At 32.0% G+C, this 20,686-nt stretch overlaps 1 protein-coding gene across 9 annotated transcripts in view; it reads left to right on the forward strand.

Annotated features, from left to right (window-relative positions):
- The window catches only part of LOC143251979 (kelch-like protein 8), a 54,161-nt gene extending 36,155 nt beyond the window's left edge, over window positions 1–18,006 (forward strand). For all 9 annotated transcript variants that reach the window (XM_076503426.1, XM_076503419.1, XM_076503424.1 and 6 more), the window contains exons 7-9: window positions 1,342–1,501; window positions 7,062–7,263; window positions 15,682–18,006. In XM_076503426.1, coding sequence (XP_076359541.1) covers window positions 1,342–1,501; window positions 7,062–7,263; window positions 15,682–15,823 — 504 coding nt within the window. In that variant the 3' untranslated portion in view covers window positions 15,824–18,006. The remainder of the gene's footprint in view (window positions 1–1,341; window positions 1,502–7,061; window positions 7,264–15,681) is intronic.
- The last annotated feature ends 2,680 nt before the right edge of the window (window positions 18,007–20,686 follow it).

Consider the following 20,686-nt stretch of genomic DNA (forward strand, 5'->3'; position numbering starts at 1 on the left):
TGTGTGTGTGTGTTTATTTTATATAGTAAAATCATGCACTTTAGTATGAATAAATCCACACGTTATGCATTTGCAATATGTTATTTTCAAAACATAGGTGTGATACTTTCTCAAAAGAAGCATAACAGAAAACAAAGATAGTCTAAAATAACTAACTGCAACTAAATTTATTATTTAGTAAATAACTGAAAGAAAAGAAGATAGTCAACCAAGGAGCAGCACTGGGCAAGCCTAAAATATAATCTGACCAACTACATGTTTATAAATTAAACTAAGTTCAATAATCTTAAAGAGTGTTACAATTTGGAAGCAGTATGAAACAGTAATATCATGAAATTTTAAACTGTTAAGTATACATTTTCAAGAATACTGACCTATTCAGACAATGCATTCTGGGAAAGCAGTGGCATCTTAAAAGGAAGAAAATAATAATTTTAAAATTATGTTTATACTAAAATAAAACATGTAATCCTATATCCCACGAACAAATTGAAAGACATCAGGAGAAGAAAGAGCAAAAATATTGTAGTGGTTTGAAAACAAACATGTTATGAGAAAGCATAATAACCTCATGTTGTTAGAATATCAAAAAATAAAAGAAGAAACTTAAATACAATAAATTATGCAAGCTGAGGTTGAAGGAAAAATGCAAAAATAGAAGAATAAAATGGAAATTCTGGTTGTTAATGTGGAATAGAATAACCAGTGTTATGAAAAGTGCATTTGTAATATGATACTCAATATACCAATAAATACCTACTGAAGCAAGTTTCATAGACTTGCAAATTACAGTTAGATTGAGAAATATATTATAATTACTTGATGCATAGCAAAACAATCAATAAATTGATAGGCATACAACATTAAATATAATGTATTATAAATGATTGAAAGTGTGGACATGATTTTTAGGTGACAAGTTTGATGTGGTTTGATAAAGTCATTAGTCTAAGAAGTAACAAAATTTTAGCCTATTTATAGATTAGTTAGAACACTAGAAAAATTACAATAGTTTTTGAGCATTCTCTTCTAGTGTCTAATATAATTTTTGTTTATGTTCTAAGTGTTTTGTATTGATGTAAAGTATATGTCCATTGTTGGCACTTTATTTTTACATTGAGAGCTTATTGTAACTGTAAGTAATTTTACAACAAACTAATAAAGTTATTAAACCCATATCAATATAGCTTGACATGGCCATCTTTGTTTGATATTGTCCTCTGGCTATGGTATATTTTTTCATATAAGGCAAGTAACCAATAGCAAAGGAGCCAAAGCCGTTATTGGTGTTTAATTTTGATGCAGTATTTGTGATTTATTGATCTTTATGCCTTTCTCTAGGGTTGTTTGTATGCACTTGGAGGAAATAATGGCCCAACTTCATTGAACAGTTGTGAAAAATTTGACCCTCATTTAAATAAATGGGTTAATATTCCACCTATGAATCAAAAGAGAGCTGGAGCTGGAGCAGCTGTACTGAATGGAATGTTGTATGTTGTAGGTGAGTTTTTGTTCTTTTTTGTATCAGTTAGTACTCTATAGAGGGAGTTGCATGTGTCAGGAGAGTGACTTGCATTCCCTCTATTTGATTCTATCATTTCTTGTCAGCCAAAGATCTAGTGCAAACATTTTCCCATTGTGTTCTTTTCACATATTCATTTAGTTTTATTTATGAAGTAGTTATTTACTTGAATTATTTATTTGTTATAGCTAGTTTTGTGTAGAGGTTTGCTAACACATCTTTGTTTATTAGATTTTCTTCCTCCACCTATCACTGCAGTGCTTTCTCTAGTCTCTCCTGTGGAATCTGCTTGGTGAAGCTCAACTCTGTAATCAATTTGTCTTGACTTGCCCATTCTCTGGATCTGTTTGTGCAAGAATGTGGAGGACCAAGATGTCTCAAATGTTTGTATACATAACTCTATTTTGCATTAGTTCAGAATCTGTCTTTGGTAACTCCACTATGGGGTTGTGTATTAGTTTTGTGACTTGCCTTTCAGACTTGCTTCAGCACCATTTGTATTTTTTTGCATGTTTGAGGTCTTTGCTTGACTTTTCCATGCTCAAGGATTGTATTTAAATAACTACATGGGTATATCATTTCAAAATGGAGTCTCCTCCACACACATCGGATCTTGCCAGAAGCAGATTATGTTTGGATTTTTGAGTTGGAGAAGTTTTTCTTTTTGCCTAACCAATATCTTACCCACTTGGGTATATTTTTTAACACCCACCTCAGTAGGGCCAAACTTTCTCCACTTTATCTCCTCTTTCCCTTACTGATGACATGCATTGGTGGTCGAACAGGAACAACGGGACAATGGGAGTACCACCTCCTCCAGATTTGCATGCGTTCACAGATGCTTCTCTTCAAGGTTGGGAAGCAGTGGTCAATCAGCAGAAAGCTTTTCTACTATGGTCTCAGATCTTAAAGAATTACCATATCTCTACCTTTCTACACTGTCAATCACTAAAGGGCACCTGTTTTTTTGCAGTAGAACATAATTCCTTTATTGAGCCCATATGCTGCAGATAATTCTCTAGGCATGTCATAACTAGGTGTTTTCAACCTCTTGTTGGTTTGCCTTATTGAATGGTCTCTCAATCCTCAGGTTTTTTTGGATGGTTCTACAGTTGGTGAGATACTCCTCAACTGGATATGGATACTTTTGTCACTTGTCTAAACACCAAGTTACCATTTGTTTTTGGTCTCTGGCTGTAGATGCTCTCAATCAGGACTAGGCCAACCAATATCCTTATGTTTACTCTTCTATCTGACTTTTTCCCAAGGTAATGTGTTAGGTCCTTCTAATTACTCCTTACTAACTAACACAACCTTCGTTTCCTCAGCTCATTCAACACCAAACTACTCTACAGTGTTTCTTCCTCTCACTCCATTTCTACTGTCAGTCATGCTACCCTTCACAACTTTCTACTTCCTGGGCAGGAAGATCCAATTTGTTATGGTGGGGTGCTTCTTTTGTAGCACAAACCATTCACTATTCCTCTCTTGAGGATTTGGGCATTGTCAGTCTGTGCTCTTTATTGTAACATTGCTCACATGACCTTTCTTCTTCTTCTGCCCTTAAAAGTTTGATTCGTTAATTAATTTGATTAACATATTCCTCCCTACATTCTTCTTCCCAAAATCTGTTCCAAGTGTTTTAGTATCAGATCAGACACTTTACCTTTTCCCTGCCATCTCAACTCTGTTTATTTGATGGAAGAAGTTCTTCGGTCATGCATGTGGAATACACTTCATATATTCATCTTCCACTCTCTTCATTGGGTAGCTGTTATATCCTTGTCAGGATACCACCTTCTGCCTGTCACCATCCTTCAAACTTCTGTGTGATTGTGATTGGGTAAGTTGTCTTTTCTTTATATATTTTCCTTCTAGTGGCTTGTCACATTTAGGTTTGGGATCCTACTTAGTCACAACTGTTGCTTGTTTATATATGCTTCCTATCTCTATACAGCCAAGATGTACACTCATGGCCAGTAATACACACTGTTGAGATATATTTGCTTTATAATATTCTCAGACTGTACTAACCCATGAACTTGTATAGGTTAAGCAGAAGGGTATAGCTGCCCATTCCCACTGTCAGTTTGATTGGATAAATCGGGGACCATCTGCTTTTCATTATAGTTTTGTGGTCATTCATTGCATTGTCTCCAGTGTTGGCATTTCTCCAGACTCTCCACATGTTCCCTCCCCCCTTGTTCTTCTAGTGGAGTATCAGAGACCTTGCCATTTTCCATTTCTAAGCTTCTGGGATGGTAGACCCTGGAGAAGTCCTCCTGAATGTGATCACTTCCATTCAGTAGAGAGTAGGGCAATGATGATTCTTTTCTTGTAGATGGTATTTAATCTTCCAATCATGTGCTCCACCTCCATGCTGTGGGTTCTATACGTTGATGTTGCACCAAGCTTCTGTTCAGTTCTATTCATGTATATATATTTTAGAAATGATCCATTTAGTGTAGTTGGACCTGGAGATTGGTATGGACTCCAACTTCTGTGCAGTCCTGTCTGGGGGTGATATTGTGCATATTTCACAAAAATACACTCCATCTCAATGTGGTGGGTCCCAGAGGTGGATGCTACATATAGCTGTGCTGTTCTATCCAGAGGGTGAGGTTGTGTATCTTTTACAAAAGTGGTCCACTTCCATGAGGTGGGACTCAAAGGTGAAGCTGCTCTCTAGCTTTTCTCTGGTCAGGTCTGTAGGATGATGTTAATTTGGAGTAGGCCCATCACATTGCAGTTCATCTCTCTGATTGGGATTTCTTGTCTTATCATCACCTGGATGTTGGTTTCTAGTGAATGCTTTTGGATTAGAGTTGGACCAGTCAAGATGAATCCTCACATGTGTTAGTTGTGTTTCCTTATCCTAACTCGATTTAATAGTTTTAATTAATTATTTACACCACTGTATGGAGGGTCATGGAGGTTGATGCTGCATGAATGTGAGCTCTAGCTTCTTTAGAATCCTGTCTGGAGGTGGTTGTTCTTTATAGCAAAAATTCTCCTTCTCATAATCCACCTCAGAGCATTCACTATGTGGGCCTGATTTTGCATAGTGGGGTACCTGTTTAATTGACTTTAGTTTTATGCTACATGGGAACATGCCTTCTTGCCGTCATTTAGATGTTGAGCTCCAGAAGTATGGGTGGTTGTAGATCTGTGCACATGTACCTCCTTTTTTTGATCAGTTTAAAAAGCATATACTTTCATTCTGCTCAACTTGAGGTGAATATGTGGTGGACCCTCCTTCTACCATGTATCAGAAGTTGTTTGCTTGATGTCACTTGGTTTTGGACTGGAGTTGACCAAATCAGTCCAACATGACCTAACCACTCTCCATCTTGGGACACATCCATTTTAGCTTTTCCTACAATCCTCTGTATAGATGGTTTTGCTACATTGTCTTTCGTCACTGGGATTAAATTTACAGTATAATGTAGTTTGGATTCAGACTCATCCAGTTTTCTCTTCCTTTCGATTGTGCTCCTCCCAGTTTGTGCAACACTTATTTCCACATATCATGTAGAGTAAACCTGTTACAGTAGTGGTGCGGTCTCCCATTTGCATTCCTCTTCCAACAGGGATCACAGTTCATTCGTGTTATTCAGACACTTGAAGAATACTTCTTCCTATCCATTGCACTAATCCCTCCACCTTTTTAACATTGGATCTTAGCTATACATGTGAGAAGAGGTAAGGTACCATATCTATAGGAAGTTATCATTTTCGTATACAAAAATATATTTCTGATAAGTACTTATCTCCTATCACACTTTCCACCCTTCCTCTTCACTAAAAACCAATGCTTTTTTTCTGCCTAATCTCAAAGTTATAGTTCAGTTAAATCAAATAGAGGGAGTCGCATGTGTAAGGAGAATGTCATGCACTCCTGTTGATAGAGAGTTATTGCAAGATGATTTACGTGCAAGGCACAGTAAACCACGTTGATTGTGGGATACCTGAGAATTCAAGGCTTGTGACATGTGAAAACATTTTTGCATATTGATAAGTAACTGATAATTTACTACTTTTTCATCATAGATTAAAATAGGAAAGCATGTATGTATATGTAATTATTTTAATGTGAGAGTTACTGGGAATTTAGCTTTAACATTAATTAGTTAAGTAAAGAATTTAGCCATGAAAGAAGTGGATTTAATATTTCAATTTGTAATATGATACACATTGATAAAAGCTATCTCGCACACAACAAAAAGGAAAGTTTTTTTTTTCTTAATTTACTAAACTTTAGATGATCTATTAAAATTAAGATGTCAAAAAATTTTAAAAATAAGTTAATACACTTTCAATAGAATATGAACCATATCAGTGTTTGATATCTTTCTGTGTGACATATAAATTCATTACCTTTTCATCCCAATCCACAAAATTCTTATTATTCTAAATATTTACAATATGTTCTATAAACTGTTATAATCATTACAAAGTATAATTTTTCAATTTAAAAAAATCATTCATATTTTCAATTTAACACTCAGTGCAGTTTGAGTTTTGAATATAATATAACCAACCACTGAATTTGTAGTAAACAAACTGAAGCTATACACACGACTTCTGGGCAGTTGACTGTTTGTGAGTACACATTCAACATGCAATATGGAACTATTTGTCCCATCAGCAAAGACTTAATTTCTGTTGTTAATCAATCAGGCAGTTAGCACTCCTGTTGCAGTTGATGCCCTGTGTGAACCAATCACTTGCACTACCCACATTATGGCCTTGAACAGAATATTAATCTTGTTACACATAAAGTAAGAGTTTGTTTTATTTTTAATAGGAAAGAATGTCTTTGAGTCCCATATTTGGCAAGAATAAAACTTAATGGTGTCTTCAACATAGTTTAGCTTATACAATCTACCAAAGCTTAAGTTTAGAACACACATAAGCAGTGAAAGTTAATTGGAAAATAAAGTATATACATCATATCTTTTGTAAACAGGATATTTGAGTTAGAGTGGCAACTTATTATTACTTTATACAACTGTTTATAGAGAGTTTCAGCAAATAAAGTATGCCTTGTATGGGTTGTAAAGATCCCGAAAAAAGCAGCTTGAAAATGAATGTATATTAGAGATAAATGAAAACGAGTCTTAACACTTTACCACATAAAGTAAAGAATTATGTTGCATTATGAGGTTAAATGTTATGACAGCAAAGAATTAATAATACTAACTGTATAGTAATTGTCTCACTCTATTTATTTCTCATTTTATCACACTTAATTTTGGTAAGTTAAATTAGCCAATTATCTTCAGGTTTGGAATCTTTCTACCCTGAAGAATTTATGCATGATTAAGCTTTAAGTTCCTGATTGATAATTAAGGTTTCTATTGATATTTAGTGAAATAGCAGTTGCTTTTAGTGAGTAAATATAAAGTGCATGTATTCATAATCAGTTTCTTGAAAGCACTTAGATGTTGTCAGTCTTATAATCTGAATGATTATTTAATGTACGAGAAAAATCTATTTCCAGTATTTTTATTCATTAATAATAAAATGTAATTTGTAGGAGGATTTGACAACAACAGGTCCCTGAATTCTGTAGAAATGTATGACCCTGTTTCAAACTCTTGGTCGTACGTAGTTCCTATGATGCACTGTAGAGGAGGTGTGGGTTTAGGAACACTTGGTGGGCGAATGTTTGCTGTAGGAGGACACAATGGAAACCACTACCTAAGCAGTGTTGAGATTTATGATCCCCTAACAGATAAGTTAGTTCTTTTCTTATCCAGCTGACAGAAAATCTGACATAACTCTGTAAGAGTTAATTAAAAATAAGGGAAATTTAAAAAACCTGCAAATGATTTTATTTTTCATCCAAAACGTAATTAAATTCATATGAATTATCCTGTAAACTATTCTGAGTTATTATGTGCTTAAAATGCAAAGAAAATGAAATAATATATTTTAAAATTCTATTGCAATTGCTTTGCTTATTTCAATATTACAAGTGTTTAAATTGCATGCATAACAAGCTTTACAGTACTTCATGTAGTGCGTGATAAGTAGTCAAAAGCTTTTACTACCTGTACACATGCTTGTTGATATCAGTGCTATTTTCTGACATGTTGTGCAAGTTGTTGTTTCAGACATGGACTAATTTAATTTACTTTAAAAGGAAGAAATGAAATAATGTTATACATTTTATTTCACAAGAAAGTTAGATCCACATATGGAAATGTAACTAAAGTAAGCATATGTACATTGCCTCCCCCTTTTGAAAATGTCATTAATTTGTTTTATTTTGTATTAAACAACAGAAAACATCTGCATGTTTTCAGAACTTGCTCAATTAGATCTGTTCAAATATAATTTCAAACCCTAATTTTAACACTGGCCTATGTAAATACCTGAACTTTTTATGATTTTAGTTACATTTTCTCATGAGAAGTTTTGTGCACCTGGTGTAGGTTCTTAGATCTTCTTATTTCAATTAGCCTACAAAATGATCAAACAAGTTTCTGTGCAATAATAGAACATGAAAATGAAACTCAAAATAACACAAACCAGTTTCACAAGTTTAATATTTAGTCAGCATACCCTAATAATTCAGTACTGCTTTCAATGACTTTGTGCAGATATTCCCGAGTGATTGATTGTCATTCTTCGAGTGCTTCAAAAAATTCGTCTTCTGTGTTTAGCATATAATCTTCTGTTAATCAATTTAACTCAGCACATAAATTTTCAATCAACTGATATCAGGTGATTAACCTGGTTATTCCATAACATCAGTTCTCTTACGTCTAAGATATCTTTTAATGACTCCACAATTGCTGAGAAACTTGTTTGATCATTTTGTAGGCTAATTGAATAAGAATATCTAAAAAACTACAGTAGGTGCACAATACTATAAGAATATGTAACTAAAATCGGGAAAAGTTCAGGTACTTACAAACACCAGTGTTAAAATTAGGATTTGAGATTATATTTGAGCACTTTTTTTTTTGTCCACCCTCTCCATGTATATACATTTTACAAAAATTTAAGTGGTTTAGGAGCCAAACATCTTAATGTTAAAATTATAGTATCCCTACTTTACATCAAGGTTATATGATACCATTGGAAGGTAAAGGAACTTGAGATGGTGTATGAACTGGATGCTAGCTGGCATTTTCAGTTGGACCATAGATGTTGTTGTTGTGAATTAAGCACAAAGCAACACAATGGGCTATCTGTGCTCTGCCCACCATGGATATTGAAACTCTGTTTTTAGCTTTCTAAGTCTGCAGATTTAGAGCTGAGCCACTGGGGGGCTGGACCATAGAAGAAACATGCTTTTCCTTTTTCTCATTTCCATTAAACCTCATGTAAATATTAAGTGATTAATACCAGATTTACTAAAACACATCAGATTATTTACTATTGTGTGGAATATTTATGTAAAGCAATATTTATAATTAGTGCAAAATATATTTTGTCATATACAAATTCAACCAAACATTATGAAATTTTCAAGAAAATACATCTATTGTGCTACAGTGTAACATCTTAGTAACTTGAAATATTTTTAGAAATGTTTCTGAGATAGTTTTAAAAAGATTTCCATATAATATGAAATCAGTATGCCAACTTTTGTAAAACTTCTATTAATTGTATCTCTGTGCTTTTTACAAATATCACTTGATGTGCTACTGTACTGTTGAGGCCATGCTCATTGAATTGTGTACATATTTAAAACATCTTAAATATCAGCTATGGAAAAATTGGGCTTAATATTTGGTTGAAAACAAAACATTTATATAAAATAAGATTATCACTGCTTTTTCTAAATGTTCAGTAGCACATTTTGTAAAAAGGTACTGTAACATACGACTTAAAGTGTGTGTGTGAATTACAAACTAGCATTTTGATGTTTAGCATATGCTTGTTACATAAAGTAAACCAGAAGAGGTAGGGAAATGATTAACATTCTGAAATAAACTGTTACTGTATAATATTAATGTAATAGTAATTACTAATACACTAAAATCAATCGGTTGTTAAATATATACTAAAAGTCGTATCTATTACTTCCAATAGCTTTAACATCATTGTGTTAAATCTTTCAGTTACAACTCTGTCTTCATCTGAATAACCATTTCAGAGATGGTTACTTTGACATCATTGGTTGTCTTATTTGGGTTTTTACAATATTTTTCTCCATGGCACTTACAGTAGTGGAAAAGTTGAAATGACACAGACCCTTTTCTCAGCTCAAACGTCAGTTTATAGTTTAATAGGTTGAGCAGTGGATTTGATAATCAGTTTTAGAAGCAACACATCATCTTTACTGTGACATCTATTGCCAGCTAATGAAATTATCCCAGACTTTGAAATCATTGCATTTAACCAACTGTACACCTAGCATTTAGCACCAATTTTATACTGAACAAGAGTTTAATGAGTTGGTGACAAGTGTTCACCAAAAGAGTCTTTCCTGCTGTAGAGATGATGGTGTAATACCTTCATTGTGTCATGCATCCTTTGGAAGTGGATAGTGAAGATCAACCTAGGAGTGTCATCAAGTATGTTACCTTCTTGACAAGAGAACATCCCAAGCATGTGTGTTCTTTTTTTGTTATTGATGCAGATGGATGAATTACAACTTGTTAATACATGGGAGATGGACAATGCTTTGAAGATAATAAACTGATATTTAGTAGTTACTTCATGTATATAGAAAAGGTTTTGGAATTGTAACTTCCATAGTTTCAAGCAGCTTTTGTACATGTATTTCATCTCATCTCTACTCATTGCACAACTGTCTCACTATGTCTTTCTGATACATCTTCACTTTCATTATTTAATACCACCATCACCTAAGTGACACTTTTAACTGCAACTTTTTCATAAACTGTTAGAAACTAGTGGTTGAAACCAGTAGTACTTCCTTAAGTCTTTCTATGTTGAGCTGTTATTTGTTATGAGATCATATTAGGCCACACATTGTTAAATTTCTATTTGGATCCATATGGCCCAGCATGGCCAGATGGTTAAAGCACTCGACTCATATTCTGAGGGTTGCGGGTTCGAATTCCCATCACACCAAACATGCTCACCCTTTTAGCCATGGGGGTGTTATAATGTTACAGTCAATCCCACTGTTCATTGGTATAAGAGTAGCCCAAGAGTTGGCAGTGGGTGGTGATGACTAGCTGCCTTCTCTCTATTCTTACACTGCTAAATTAGGGACGGCTAGCACAGATAGCCCTCGTGTAGCTTTGCACAAAATTCAAAACAAACCAAATGAAGTTGGAACTATTCACTGGACGATTTCCCCAGTAAAACTTTTGCTTTGCTTGTAATGCTTTGATGGATAACAATTTTATCTCGGCAAAATAGAGTGGTTACCATCATACAAATTTGTGCAATCACACAGAGAAAAATAAAATCATCTGTACTATATAGGCAACATCTGTCAGATCTTCTAAGTTAGAACATATGTAACATAGCAAATGCATGTCATGTTAATATATTGATTTCATTGTTAAATGGATTTTTGAAAATTTTCTGAAGAGTCTTTGTTCCAGTATCTTTTCAATTTCTCATGTATTACCTTGACAGGGTCCTGATTGTTATCGATAACAATAATGTGAATTGAGCAGAGAAAATTTATAATGTCTTCTGTAACTCCATATTCTTTATCTACCAACCACTTATACAGGGTTTGCCATTTTACCCTCATCATAGCCTCCAACACCAGTTTATGTGCTTTAATCCCATGGTTGTAGGATTTCTGAGTAGCCTGCTTGCAGCATTGACAAGATGCAATGAGATTTCCTAGTACAGCATAGTTTTCCAATTACTATTGGGAAATTCAAGGCAATGTGGAATCTCCTGTTCAAATGACAGTATTCTTTATTAGGTTTGAACCATAGAATTTCTTTTGTTATACAGTAATTTCTTCATCAAAAGTAATGACAAAACTATTTTATTACATTTCAGCTATCATGTTTTAGACTTGATTTTATTATAGTTTACATGCAATTATAATCTGTAAGTGGTGCTGTCAATATTAGACAACACCAAGTGGGTGTAACAGATGTCTTCTTGCCTGCATTATATGCACATTTTGCTGATACCTGTAAGGTAATTTCAAAATATTTTTGTGACACACCTGAAAAAAGATTTATGTCCATATTTGAGCCATTAACCAAGTTCTGTCATAATAAATTATTATATTGACATTATCTGTTTGAAAAAAAAAAAAAAAAGGGATAGTCTCCTTCTACAAGCATTGAACATACAAATATTCATTGATTTTGGTGGTCTCTGACTGTGTGATTCTCTGCTGCTTTAATATTTGTTTTAAAATTCTGTTCTATTTGCCAAGATATCTTTGAGGTTAACTCTGGTAGAGAACCATAGTTGTTTTACATGTACATTTATCATCATGTGTTTCTTCACCACTGTCATCATTGTTAGTTAGCTACCTTAGACAAATATAATCTGAATATTTTTTGGTAAAACAATGCCATTATTTTCAGCTTGCTTACATATGCTTTCTTCTGTGGTATTATGTATTCTAAGTACATTATTATAGCTAATGTCATCTCCAGCTCTGCTTGGTATAGTAATAAGTTGTTTGAAATCAGTGATATGTTTTATACAAATATAGATTAGAGAATCTTGTAATGTTTACCATCATTGGTTGAGGAATCATGCTAATTAAAGAAGTTCACTGTCATTTCCCTCAATTATCCATTTATGGGTCATGTTAATAGTGCTTAATATTACATAACTTGTTTTTGTCAAAAATATCAAAATTCTAACATGGTTTTTCAGGTCATTTGTAAATATTTGTGTAACTTAAACTAGTGTAATAACTATCAAAGTGGTCTTCTCACTGCTCCTCTAATGAAGGATTCAGCTGCAGGTAGGCTTGAGCTCACTATGTAATTCAGAAACTGCATTTATTGCACTGTTAAATTATATTGAAGTACAGTACATAAAGTCTGGCTTTTGTTTTGTTTGTGATTGAAAAATTAGTGTATTCCCATATTGTTTTGCTTGATGGTTTATTTTTTTTATATTTTTGTTTCTGTAGTTTTCTTTGTCGTGATTATGTCATGAGTAGTGTTGCCTTATAAAGTGTCTGTTTTTGTGGATAAAGTCATAATTGATGTTTTCAATAAACTTACTTATAACATTTTCATCTTGTTGTTTTAAAATCTGTCATTTTATCATCTGTGTGCATTCCTGTTCATGGCAGAAATGGTAACAAAGTGTTAACTATAGAGGAGTTTGTTATGCTTTATTACTTGAACTGTGAAATCTATCCCTCAAAAGTTTATTGTCATTTTGTGCTGCAACAGCCTTTTGAATCAAGTCTTTTGCAGCAAAGGTAACCATCAAAGAAAGTATCCTGTCATTTGTATTTTGTTTTTGACAAAATATACCCACGTGCCAGTTGTAATTGGGGGTCCTGGACCTTGTATGTTTTTCGTGGTATCTATTGTGTGTAAATGTGGTGTACATGCACTGTTATACTTGCAGATGTAAGTGATATGTTGAGAGCTGTTGCAGCTGCTCAGTGATGTGTTCCAAATGGAGATTTGTTTCTTTAATTTTTATAGCAATTTGTATTTAACTTAGTGAGTTCTTTTAGTTTTACCATGAAAATCCTTAACATCAGTAGCATTAATGAAATATTCCTTTCGCTCACTTCAAGATGTTTGAGATAGTTTCTCTGGAAAGTTTGTTTTCAGGATGAGCTGGATTGCTTCAGGAAATATATGCTCATTGTTCCATCTATGATGCTGTTCCAAAAATGTCAGCTATTTTCTTTATGTGCTTTCTAACTGTAATACTTCCACTAAGTACCTGAAGTACAAAATATTTCATCCAGTTAAAACGAGTAATAGCGAGAAATATATAGATCCTCAGAAGGGGAGGACTGATAGATGGACAGATAGACTCATCACATTTAGTTTGAGAATTGACCAGTTAGGGGCAGTAAAACATACATAATCACATGGTTTGCACAGACAAATGTGGAAAACGAAAATCCAGGATCAAACTCTCATTTTCAAGGACATAATTCACTGATTTTTCATTGAATATGAATGCCACTAAAATAGCTAATGTTTTATTATGTTCTATAAAAATTGAGTTGCAGTTGTATGAAATGTTCTCACAATAACAGTATCATGAAATGCAAGTAAAACAAAAACTAATTTTACCTTTGGTTTGTGCATTCTTTGCATCATGCATAGTAAACAACCATAATTGTTATAGCAGCAAATTAGCATTTTTTTTATATTCAGCCATGCCAGATGTGAATTTGTAACTCCCTGGCATATTTTGACTGTAACCTGAGCTATCATAAAAACTTATTCAACTAAAAAGCAAAGACTATGAAACAAGCTGTTAAAGAAATTCTGAATTACTACACATTACTGTATAATGCAGATTCTTTCTCCTTTATAGTTACTTAGATACACCTCAACTTTTCCCATCTTCAGTTTTTGTGATAATTCTCATATTATTACCTGCATGAACAAAGTAGTTTCATAATTTTCCAACACATTCTCATTCTGTTGTTTTCTTTCTTTTTTTTAAGTTTGTTCTAGAAATTCCACATAATATATATATTTTCAAAGGAATGATAATGCTGTGAGTCAATAAAGCCTTTATATTTCAATACGGTGTTTAGCCTGTAAGTTTTCTTGTACAATAACACTTGCATGTAAATGATATTTAAAACAATATTTGTTCTGACTGATCTTGCTTCTTGTCAGTTAATACTATTATATTTATCAGTTATTACAGTGAATGATGATTACAGGTAAAATTATGAATCCATTTGTTAAGAATTTTATTTGTTTTAAATCTGAAAGAAAAACTAACAAAAACACAAAGGGACAAAGTAATAATAATTACATGCATCACAATAGTACATTAACAATCCTAATTATCCCCAGAATATTTATTACTAGAACTCACAATATCCCAACCTAGATTTGTCACAAATAAAAACAAGAATGTGTGATTGTTGAGGTTAGACTTCAAGAACTTCCTCATAAAAACTGTGATTTTCCAGTACTGAAATGTTTTTACAAAAGTTCTATGTCTTGTATGAACCCTATAAACAGGAATAAAAATAGCAATACCCAGTCTTTTTCCAGAAGTTTAGTACATTTTTGTTAATATTTAACATTGTGTTTTTTCATGTATGCTATGTATAAGTACAATGTACCTTTTATTTTTTGCTGAGGTTACAAATAAAAATTTGGGAATACAGATAAAGTAATTAAGATTATTCTGTAACTTTGATTATAAATTGTTTTATTACATGCTGTTTCATTAGCAGTAACTTCATATTGGACTGTTTGTCAATGGCTATTAGCACTATTTTTGTAGTTGGCAAAATGTTTTCCTTTTTTTTTTCAATATATTGTATGAATAGCAAACATCAACCAATAAATATTACACTTGATTAATAAGTATCAGATAGATTCTAACATGTACTTCCTTGTCGTCCAAAACAGTTGTAAGCCAACTTACTTGGCAGTATTGTATATTTAATACAGTATAGCTTCTTAAATTAGAAAGTAAATGTGGATGCAGTCATTCTACTAGCTATTTTCCAGAAGCTGATTAAAAGTCACTCTTGAATAAAATAGTAAACTTGATCATTTTAATCAAGAGTCATTGGCTGTGGTTCTTTGGTAACAATATTTTTTATTTTTGTTTGCCTGACTGATTTATAAATTACAGTCTGTAATATTAATCTTTACTGTGTCTTAATCATTGATAGCATTAAGTGAGTTCCAACATATAGGTTTTAAAGTATAAGAGAATTTTTATTTTTTGCAATTAAATCGTTTTTTAACATATACAATACTGTTAGGTTTTCAGATCAAGAAGTGTTCTAATAATAATAATAATAATAATACAGGAGTGACTAACAGTAACTATGCAATAAAGTAGCTGCAGTGAGTATACAACTGTATAGTTAGTTACTTTTGGCCATTTATGTATAAAGTGTTTTATGAGTGAACTTTTCTTTAATGTATTTGTAAGTATATATGCTTGGTTTTATTGTGGAATAACAGTTACATGTTTATTATTTCCTGTTTAGGTAAATAGTAGTATATTGAACTGCAGAAGCAAGATTAATTACTCTGAATTGTTCATGTGTATTTTAGATGGGAGCAGGCAGCAGGAATTCAGACATGCAGAGCTGGGGCTGGAATTGCATGGTGTCCTTGTTCAGTCACCAATCTCTATAACTTGAACAAGCATCTCAACAGTGACAGAGGTGCACTGCTTGATAAAGCCGTATCATGAGGTCACATGAGATGCACAGAAAACATATGGTCTTGATTGCTCTCATAGCAAAAACAAATAATAGCTCATGTTACAAGTGTCAATCAGTTCATTAAGTGAAAAATCCATGTCTTAAATAATAGACATTCAAAGGCTTACAAATGTTAACATTTCACGAAATTTCTCACCTCTATTCAAATAAATGAAATCCTTGTGCTCAAATTAGTCTGTTCTATGTATCTTGGATATAAAAATTCTAGCAAGTTTCTTTTATGCTATTGTTAAAGTATGCAGATATTTTGCAAAAAAATATGTTAAATGTCATTAAACTCAATACATCAGCAACTGTAAATGAAAAATTATTTAATTCAATATTTAATAACAGTAACTGCTCATTTGTAAAACAAATGTTAGTTGTCTTGAATTGAATACCATCATAAACAATTTAATTCTAAGAACTGATGTTGAAGATTTCATAATAACAAAATTGTTCATTGCTGTAATTTTTATGATACATGTAGATTAAATGTGCAATTTAAAATGTGTGACTACTGTATCGTATATATGTTAATTAGTTTTAACATATGAAATGTCAATTCTATGTTATCTATCCTTTTCAAAAGTATGAAATCTATTGCTGTATTTTAGAATATCATACTTGATAATCTGATAGTGCAACATCACAGTAAAAAGTGTTTGAGCAAATTATAAAGGTGTGCAAAAGTTTAAATTAACCCTAGTTAGATTTAGTGTTGACAACGTAATAGAAGTAGGAAGCTGTGGCAGGAATATAGATCACTGTGGTGAAGTGTCTAACACTGAATCAAAAGATAGAAATGACAGCCAATGACATTATGCTGTTTGGAACTATTAATGTCACCAGTTGTATTATGATAACACTGACGTGAATTCAGATTTTTGCCATTTAGTGTCATTTTATTCATCTGACCAAAGTAGCTTGAAAAATACTGTGGTAAAAGAGAAGATAAATTTACTAGTTTGTTAAAATTCATGAGCCATATGATGTATTATGCATGTATTATTTCAACTGTTAGCCTAATTATGTAATTACCACTTCTGAACCATAGACGATACCAGTAAAAGCATAAATGCAATTGAATTTTACATTCCAAGGTAATCATGCCAAAGTTTCATGCTAGTATTGTTATGCATTTGAACCTGTTGCAGGTTTAATCATTAGCTTATGCCGTGGATGTTACACTGTTTGTAGAGGTAGGCGTCTGGAAGTGGGAAATTGTTTTGAACTATGATGGTGAACTAAATACTTCAAAGAATATTTACTATCTATTATTAGTGTAATATAGTCATGAAAATACTATTTATATATATATACACACATACATACATACATACATACATACATTTATACATGCAAAACAAGAGTGCATAATTTAATCAAGCATTGTCATAGGCACAATTTTCCTTGCGTTTAAATTTCGTTTGATGTACATGTTGGAACTTACAACTTTCTACTCCAACACCACTGTACACAATAACTATATTTTATTTACATATTTGTTTGCCAATTTTTTGGCTTGCTTATCAACTTTAGTTAACATATAATTCGTATACTTTTTTGTCCCCTGCTAGTACAGCGGCAAATCTACGGATTTACAAGCTAAAATCAGGGTTTTGTTTGATTCACCTATGAGAAAACACACATGCATATTTTTCAATGTTTGACTCAGCATAAGGTGTTATTGTAAAATCACATCATGGAATTTAATTTTCAGTGTAAGTATAAATATGTTTGTTTATTTTATACAAATTAAAAGTTCTTAGCAATAGAAGCATTACCCATTTATTGTCAGAAAAATATTTTGTCAATTTTAAGGTTCTGAAAATACTTGGATGAAATAAACTGGAACCTGAATCGTAAACATTTCAAAGTAATTTTGCCATCTAATGGGATTTCTAGGTGTGGTACTAGTCACTTTGTTTATTATTTATGAAAATATGGTATGTAATTCAAGTTTTTTGTGTATTTCTTAGTTATTTTGATGTTAACCTGAAGTGTACATAACACTTCTGAAGATAAGTTGTGTTAAAAGCTAGATGTGCGTTTTGTAAATCATGGTGATTTTGAAACTCCAGTCCTTGTAGTTGTATGGATCATTAATTTAAAAAATTAGGTGCAAAAGAAAGAAAATAACTGAAATATTTGTCTAGACAAAAAAGAAAAATTATGAATCATTAACTAGTGCTAGTGCTGAAATTATGATAAATTGTGCAGTTACATGAATTTGCATGTGATGTTAATTTGTTTAATTAGCATCATGTTGAAGTAGTGATTAGCTATGATATCATTGTTCTAATGGTGATATGTTGTTAAGATGTTACAGTAGTTTGAATTCAAAAGTTAAACTAATGGTGCATGAATATAAAGTTTGGAGTATTTGAAATAATACTAGATGTGTGTGTGAAAATATTTGTAAAATGTGACAAGAACATGTAAAATAAATGGATAAAGTGTGATGTTATTGTAGATGTAGATTTGATGGCATATGAGTGATAGTTACATGAATATTAAAATAATGTTTATCATTTGATAGCAGCATAAAAGTAAAATTTATGGTACACGTATAACAGTAACACGTAAAAGGATGCATAAATGCTTAATGTGTTGTGTCAACATTATTGTAACATTAGTGCCTGTAGTTACGTTGATACAACTAAATGAAAGTTGAAGGTTTAAGGTGCATGAATATAAAGTTTGTGATAAATGTGTAACGGTGAGAAAGTTGTGAAACAACGATTAAAGTGTTACAGCAGCATTGTTTGTAACAGTTAAACATGCTTTTAAGGTGTAACTGTAGGGTTACACTATTAAATTCATAGAAAAGAGGTGTGAAATTTGTGATATTTATAAAAATATCATGACAGTATGAATGTAAATCACATGAACTTGGTAGTTAAATATGAAACTAACCAGAATTTGTACATGGCTGGAAAGATTGGTTTTCACTTTATGCAGATTTATCATATAACTTTGGTGAATAGCCATGATAAAATTGAGTACAAAGGATCACCGAAGATTTAAGTAGATTTCAATATAAGAGTCAACTGTTTTAAAGTCCTTGAGGTACTGGGTCTTTTTGGAATCTATACTAATAAATAATCTTGGCACTATTAATAAAAACATTGATAAAAACATAGTAATAATGTTAAGCGAAGCTGTGAAGAAATCCTAGTAGCACAGTTGTCAAAATGATAGCCAAGATTTCACAATAGTATAATTTTCCTTGTGTTTTAATGTGCAACAGTCAGCTTGAGTGTTAAAACGGTGAGGAAGATTAATAAAGTTCTGTCTTTTTGTAACAGTACTAATATATAAATTGATGCATTTACTCAAAATATTTCGACAGTTTAAGCTTTTTTTATTATTTGTATAAAACAATAATTCGTCCATGGCACTTTGTTACCGATCGGTTTGGACGAGTTATCTCGTCTACGGCACTGAATAGGTTAATGTTCATCAGCCTTTAGATTTAATTCTAATTTTAGAGCAAGATCAGGCAAATCTGAATTCTATGGTAAAGAAAGGATAGACTGTACATGTTTTTACTGATACATTTTCAAAAATTAAAACATTTCAATTAAAATTTGTTTTTAGTTGGGTTTTTTTTAATGAAAAATAATATTAGGTTGAGGAATAATTCGTGAGCGTTTTTAAATAATTTCAAGCATTACATGCAAGACTATACAATACTTCAATGCATGAACACATTACACCCAAAACATTTATTATGATACTTTATTTCATTTAATACCTAGGTATATAGTATGCATTGTTGTAAACGAAATTGCAAGAAATTAAATCCGAAAAGCAGATGGTGTCGAAAATGCTCGATTTTGTCCACTTGACATTCCATTTAATGAGCTGAAAATGAAAGCAAAAAATTAAAGACGTATGAAAATCAAACACACCATCTATTAGAGCAAAAATTTATCTATCAAATGACATGAAATATTTTGCGAAAGCATTTCATTTATGAATATATTTTTTTTACTTGAAAAAACGCTCACAAATTATTCCTCAACCCAATATTTAGTGTTTTTTTTAAGGTATTATAAATGAACTCTGTTTTTCTGTTATATAAAATAAAGAATCCTAGTTGACTTAGAAAGCTCAGGTAGAAATTTTTACCTTTCAAAAAGTCAAATTTAAAATATACCTACACTTTTGATGGACATTTTAGTCCAGTTAAGACAATATCAAATTTAGTTTTTGTCAAGTTTAAATTCAGTGTGAAAGTTTGGACAGTATCAGTTTTTTAATTGAACGCGAAATTTGTCCACTTTGTTTTAGGTAATACTGACAAAGAGTAAATTTGTGCATCTTCCTTCATCTCTAATTTTAGTTCTCAGGCTTTTAGAAAGGTATGGGTGCTTACAGCTTTTCTAAATATTAGTGTGATATTGTTTGGTGTCAATGAATATGAAGTCTGATTTGTTGGAATTATATTAAGATGAATGGAAAAATATATTATCAACAAAGACTTGTATATGCAAACTCCCAGTTATTATTGGATTGAGTAATATACACTTTAATAATTGTTGCTTTGTCTTATGATAATAATAATAATAATGGAAAGACTAAGTCATGGATAACCTAGTGACTAGCATATGGATCTTTGGATCTAACTGCTGTCACAACTAAATCTTTACAAGTATTTGTTATTTAAATTAGTAAAATTATTTTAAATATTAGTACCTTTGTAAAATGTTTCTACGACTGTTAATTTATTAATTTGATAAATGTAACTAGTTCCTCGAATGTAAGTACAATTCTGTAACTTGTATTTAAATAATAGTTTTTCAAAACGTACTGTTAGTCTAAAAAATGTGTTGTATAGTATTAGT

This window comes from Tachypleus tridentatus, chromosome 6, assembly GCF_004210375.1.
Source record: "Tachypleus tridentatus isolate NWPU-2018 chromosome 6, ASM421037v1, whole genome shotgun sequence".
NCBI lineage: Eukaryota > Metazoa > Arthropoda > Merostomata > Xiphosura > Limulidae > Tachypleus > Tachypleus tridentatus.